This window comes from Canis lupus, chromosome 11 (genome assembly GCF_003254725.2).
Source record: "Canis lupus dingo isolate Sandy chromosome 11, ASM325472v2, whole genome shotgun sequence".
NCBI lineage: Eukaryota > Metazoa > Chordata > Mammalia > Carnivora > Canidae > Canis > Canis lupus.
The window spans coordinates 24,818,568-24,825,279 of NC_064253.1; the positions used below are offsets into that span (position 1 = coordinate 24,818,568).

Below are 6,712 nucleotides of genomic sequence, written 5' to 3' on the forward strand. Positions count from 1 at the left end.
GGCAAGCAGAGGAATAACTATAATGAAAACTTTAAGCATATCATTTTCTGTATCTTAAAGGCACTCAAAAAGCAGAACTAAACTACCAAATGAATAAGCTCATATGTAGTATGTTTCACTAAAAGTGAAAAATAAATTTAAGGAAACTAGAACCATTTAAGAGCAAAAGATTTGACTACGTTTACTCAATGTGCGGAAACATCGATCCCATTTGTCAGAGGTATACTCAAGTTATTTGTACCAAGCATCAGGTATTCTTTGTCAAACTGACTGCTAAGCAGCCATAATCTAGCCTCACAATCTTCACCTTTCTTCATATCTCTCAAAATGAAAGCTTTAACAATTAAAAGATTTGGCAAGAATTAAGACATTAAGAAATATACACTAGCAAGAACTAAGACCAAGTCAACACTAAAATAATCTTTTACTTTAAAGCCCATTAACCTCCCCTTCAGAAAGCTTCCTACTATACATCTGGGCTTCTGAACGCAACATTCAAGTTAAAAATTTTACCGTAACATTAAATCAAGTGTGCTATATTATAGGTACTCTGAACCCACCCACCAGGTTATACATACTCTCACTCAATCATGTAAAGAATTGAATTCTTTATTTGTGATATCCATAAACGATGCTATTCTATATTTCTAACCAGGAAGGCAATTTTCTCCTATATCATTGTTTTGTTTTGTTTTTTTTATAAACAACAACTTGAATTCTATTGCATGAAAGGGCTACAAATATACATTTGTTAACCAAGCAGAATACACAAATACTTTGCTTTACAACTTGCACCTAAGATACCAGTACACGTAGCTGGTTCATTAGTTGTCATAGCAATTTCGGGCCACTGCCCAAGCTATGCGTAGCAGTTTACATTTTCAAATCTTGTGTAGAAAGGGCAATTGTGATATGGACTGTTAACTACATTCCCATAAAGCCCATCTTCGTTACAAGTAAACGTGTAACCAAAGTCTGCACAGATCTTTGATGGCAAAATTTCTAAATCTGATGCAATTATCCTAAACAAGTTTTTAAAACAAATGGTTTTTGCAGAGATACTGCCATTCTGCCAGTAGATGGTGCTACAAAGGTTGGGGGAAGGATTTCCAAGAGGACAACAGTTCAGCTATAGGAAAAAACGTTTAAACCTGCTCTGAAAATACAAAAATGCATTTAGTTTAAGGGTAAAATATAACCCTTCTTTGTAACCATTTATTACAGACAAACCAGTAAGAGGGATGAAACTAGGCCATCTGAAAAATTTTAAACAGTTTATATGAATGAAAACACATGCTTAACACAAACTATTTCTTTTTGAACTACCAGTACATACTTTGAAGTAAATTCTCATAGAAAGAAGTGACCAACCATGTCAAGATGATAAGCAAATCGCTTAGTATGAGATGGATGCACAGAAACTTTGAAGATTTTAAAAAACTACATCCACCACTTCAAAAGTTTTGCCTGTAGGGATAAAACTCAACACGTCACTAGAAGAGCAACAGGAAAAAAAAAAAAAAGCCACCAAAGGACCTTTTAAAAGTGTCTTCAAATACACATCAAGAATTTAGAATTAACACGAAAAAATTTTAACTAATATCCCTTAAAACGGTACGGAATAGATCCTAGAAAAAAAATGTTAGACATATACGGTCAAACACAATGATTTATTAAAAATAAAACGTAAAAATGATTTTTGTACATATGTGTCCAAATTTCAGGCATGGGATCCAAGTAGATTTCATAGAAAACGCTGTAGCCAGATATCAAGTCCTTACAACAAAGTAAACTACCCCCCCCAACCCCCGCCCAGGTTTTGCTACAGAATCAGCAAGTTCACTCCCTCCCCCCCCCAAAAAAAAACACAAATTAAAACAAGACATTTTGCTAGTATAAAAACGACCAAGGTCCAAGTAATAATAAAAAAATAGAGTCCATCAATGACTGTAACACAAAAATGTGTATGTGGGGCCGAGTCCATCTTCAGAGGGAGAGACAAGAGAGGTGGCAGGCAAATAGGGCAACACCCCCAAGGATAAGCAGCCTTAGAAGCGGCTCCCCCAAGGGCAAAACGGGGAAGGCGGTGGTGGGAGAGTAAAGAACGTAGGAGTTACCCCAGCTGGGGTGTAGAAGAGCTACCCCTATAGCCACTCCCAGGCATATTTAGATTTCTTTTTAGAAGGAGCTGCCTCCATAACCACCGCCACCGCCGTAGCCGCCTCTGTAAGGTCCACTGTTACTGCGACCGCCCCAGCTGCTGCCACCGCCGCCGCCGCCGCCGCCGCCCTTCATGGGCCCGTAGGAGGACTGGTGCTGGCTGTAGCTGCCGAAGCCGCCGAAGCCGTTACCGTAGTCGCTCCCACCGTAGGACGAACCGCCTCCGCCGCCTCCGTAGGCATTGTAGCCGCCACCGCCGCCGCCGCCGCCGCCGTAACCACCGTAGCTGTTGTAACCGCCGCCGCCGCCGCCGCCGCCCTTGGACAGGCCGTTCTGGTCTCGACCCCCGCCGCGGCCCCGGCCGCCCCGGCCGCCCCGGGAGGACCGGGAGCCGCCTCCGCCCCCACCGGAGTGGATATCCTCCTTGGGCACGGCCTTCTTCACCTCCACGCGATGGCCCTGGATCGGGTGGAACTTGACAACCGCGGCCTTGTCTGCCGCGTCGTGATTCTGGAAATACACGAAGCCAAAGCCGCGCTTCTTGCCCGACTGCTTGTCGGCAATAATCTCGGCCTTTTCCACCGTGCCGAACTGCGAGAAGTGCTCGATCAGGTCGCCCTCCGCCACGTCTCCCTTAAGGCCCCCGACAAAGAGCTTCTTAACCTTGGCGTGGGCACCGGGCCGCGCCGAATCCTCCCGGGACACCGCCCGCTTCAGCTCCACCGTGTTGCCGTCCACGGCGTGGGGCGAGGCGGCCATGGCGGCATCGGCCTCCTCCACGTTGGAGTAGGTCACGAAGCCGAAGCAACGGGAGCGCTTGGTCTGGGGGTTCACCACCACCACGCAGTCCGTCAGAGTCCCAAAGGCCTCGAAGTGGCCGCGCAGGCCCGACTCACTCGTCTGCACGTTGAGGCCGCCGATGAACAGCTTGCACAACTGGGAATTCTCCATCTCCACGGCCCGGGCCTTCCCCCCGCCCTGCGAGCTCCGAGGTTTCGCCGTCGCCGTTATCGCTGGCTAAGGCCTCCTCACAGCTTGGGCCCAGCCGTTGCTGGAGCCGCCACCGCCGTCACCGACGGGGAAGGGAGGAAGGGAAGGGGAGGGAAGGAGGAAGAGAGGAAGGGGGAGGGAAGGGGAGAGGTGCTGGCTAGAGGGCGAGCCGAGGAGACTGGAAGACAACCAAGGCCGTCACTACCGCCACCGCTACCGCTACCGCTACCGCCACCGCCGCCACCACCGCCGCCGCCGCCTCCGCTCCCCTATCTGGGCACCACACAAAGAGGCCGCTGAACGCGCGCGCACCCTCCCCGAGGCGTGCGTCACCGCCGACGTACGGCCGCCCAGCGCCGCCCGCCAATCCCTGCGTCGCTCTCCCTAGTCCCGCCTACCGCGCCGCGGCGCCGCTCTCGGCCACCGACTCCCCGCCCTCCGCGGTCGATTCAAGCCTTCGGCCTGCGCGGCTCCCGCCGCCGCCTCTGTAGGCCGGGCTTCACGCCCCGGCTCCCCGGGTGCCCCGACCACGGACGCCCCCGGCTCCCCGCGCACCTCCGCAATTCCTCTCCTCCCAGCCCCGCGGCTGTTCCCAGCGTGCTGCCCCCTCCCCTTGCCGTATCCCCTCGCCCCACTCCGCAGTGGCGTTCGCGCCAGCCCCTTGAGGGACGTGCGGCTGCAGCCAATCACCGCGATGCGCTGGCGCCCACTTCCGGTCTCGGCCGCCGCTGGACGGGCGCGCTCCCCGGTGCGCCCCCCGGGTGCAGAACCTGCCTGCCGCCCGGACGCTGCCCCTGGTCCCGGGCTTGGGGCGGGGGGGGGGGTCAGCGGGGGCGCGCCGGGGGCAGTTCCCAACGGATGCGACCTGGGGCGCGCCACGCGCGGGCTTTTTGAAAACTCGACTGTTGGGGTTGGGGGCCTGGGCTCCCCCGCCGCGGTTCGGCGGGGCCGCTACACCTGGCAGCCCGGCCGCCCCGCCCGCACAAAGATGGAGGGCAGAGGCCTGATCGGGAAAGGCGGTTACTGACGGTTTCCCGGGGGGCCCGAGCCTCAGGTAAAGTGCAGCGCGGGCGCGTGGTGCCGCGCAGGGGCGAGCCCGAGGCCCGGCGGAGGTCGGCGGCGTGCCACCAGCGGCTCCGACTTCCCATCGAGGCGCGGCGCCAGACCCCCGCCACCCTCCGGCCCGAAGCCCACGCTCGCTCGCGCACAGCTGGCATTGCCCATTGACCGAGGGGAACACACCGTTTTCTATGTTGACGTTACCTGTGCGTTGCTTCCTTCCCAACCAAACCGTTAGCTTTTTTTTTTTAAAGGCATTTTATAACCTGGAGCCAAAGGAGTTGAAGGAAGCACGTAAATACCACGCCCCCCTGGTAACCGCCTTACCGACCCTCCCTCCCGTGCAAGAGAAAGTCAGGTATAAGGGCTTCCGCGTCCTGGACCTTCGTGTGCCTGTCAAGATCCAACGAGGGGGACGCTGGTACGAGACAGTGCATGACCAAGATTCCCGCCCCCCCCGCCCCAAGCCAGGTGGTAAATAGTGAAGAAGAGGTATTACTCCTCCCTGCACCTTGGAGTATTAAGGATTGAATGGTGAAACAAGTGGAACTTGCACTCAATATGGAATTCAAAGGCTAGATACAATTTCTAAAGGGACTCTAAATAAGCAAAGTAGGAAACAAAAGCCACATAAAATTCAAGGAACAGTAAGTAGACTAGTTTGGCTGGAGCAAGAGGTTTTGATAGAAAACAGTCGGTGGTGGGACCCTCATCCAGGCTCAGCGGTTGAGCATCTATCTGCCTTCAGCTCAGGTTGTGAATCCCACATCGGGCTCCCTGCGGGGAGCCTGCCTCTCCCGCTGCCTGTGTCTCTGCCTCTGTGTGTGTGTCTCTCATGAATAAATAAATATTAAAAAAAAAAAACCAAAACAGTCATTGGTAAGGCAGGTTTAGGATCTCTGACATGGAATGCCATGAAAATATTTCAATGGCATAGAGATAAGATTGAAGGCTTGAGGATAAACTAGGGTCTGGTAGGATCACCTACTAAGTGATCATACAGTTGTGTGACTTTGGGCATGTCACTTAACATTTTTTAAAACTTAGCCAATTTTATTATCTGAAAATCAAAACAATAAAACACCTCTCCGCTGTGGTAAAAATTAAATGGGATTCTGTATGTAAATGCACAGTGCCTGGTACATAGTAAGTGCTCAGTGCATCCAACAAATGTATGAGGTGCTGGAAATATGGCAGTGAACAGACAAAACTCTTCTGCCCTCATAGAGCTTATATTCTAGTGGGAAAAAGCAGACAATAAGTAAGAATGATATATACATAGCATGTTAGAGAGTGATCAGTATGGTGACTAAAAGAAGACAGTAGGAAGCTATGGCCTTTTAGTTACAAAAAACCCCACAACATTCAAATATGTCAGGATTTGATAACTGACTGATGATAAAGAATGAAAACAAAAGCATACCAGTGTTTGGAATCTGGAACACTAAAACTGCAGCCTGAAAGAACTACAAAATTAAGAAAAGGAACTGTTTTGGAGGGATTGGGGGAGTGATGAACACAGTTTTATTTTTTTTTCACAGTTTTAATATTTAAGGTGATACAGGATATTTATATGGCACTGTCTTCTGAGGTGCCCAAGACTACAGCTCACATGAGAGATTAAACCTTAAGAAATAGATCTTGGGGCCCCTGGGTGGCATTCTTGATTTCAGCTCAGGTCCTGATCTCAGAGTTGTGAAATTGAGCCCCACTTAGGGCTTCACCCTGGGCATGGAGTTTGCTTAAGATTTTCTCTCTCTGCCCTTCCCAACCTTCCCTCTAAAAACAAAAAGAAACCCCCAAAACCTGTTATACAAAAAAAAAAGTTAAAACAGCGAAAGATGAATTTCTGAAGGAAAGCAAATTAGAACATAACTTATTTTCTCATCCTGGAATTCCAGGGCGCCTGGGGAGCACTCAGTCAATTAGCATCTGGCTTTAACTCGGGTCATGATCTCAGGGTCCTGGGATTGAGCCTGCACTGGAGCTCCCTGCTCAGCTGGGAGCCTGCTTCTTCCTCTCCTTCTGTCCCTCTTCTGCTCATTCTCTCAATATCTCTCTCCCAAAATATTTTTTAAAATAAAACAATAAAATAAAAAATCCTCTATACCACCTAATTGGGAATCCATTATGGGTTTAATTTCTACAGACTAGAAAAGCTTGACAGAAGCATATGTCTGGTTAAAAATCTTACATATAGGGGCTCTGAACTGTATAAAAATGCCAATTTCCTGGGGCACCTGGGTGACTCAGTAGGTTAAGCAGCCAACTCTTGATTTTGGCTCAGGTCATGATCCCAGTCAGGGTTCTGGGATTGAGCCCCACATCCGACTCGTGCTCAGTGCAGAGTCTGCTTGAGGATTGTCTCTCCCTCTCCTCTGCTCCTCACCTAACTCACATGCTCACATGCATGTGCGCTCTCTCAAATAAATCCTTAAAAAAAAAACACAACAACTTACATATAGAAAGGGTTTAAGGGATGAGAGGCAACACAAGCATGTTT

At 50.0% G+C, this 6,712-nt stretch overlaps 1 protein-coding gene across 1 annotated transcript; it reads right to left on the reverse strand.

Annotated features, from left to right (window-relative positions):
* Positions 1-593: 593 nt before the first annotated feature.
* On the reverse strand, positions 594-3,437 carry HNRNPA0 (heterogeneous nuclear ribonucleoprotein A0). The gene has a single exon (XM_025433028.3). The coding sequence runs from the start codon at positions 3,109-3,111 to the stop codon at positions 2,179-2,181; it is 933 nt and encodes a 310-aa protein (XP_025288813.1). The 5' UTR covers positions 3,112-3,437; the 3' UTR covers positions 594-2,178.
* Positions 3,438-6,712: the final 3,275 nt, after the last annotated feature.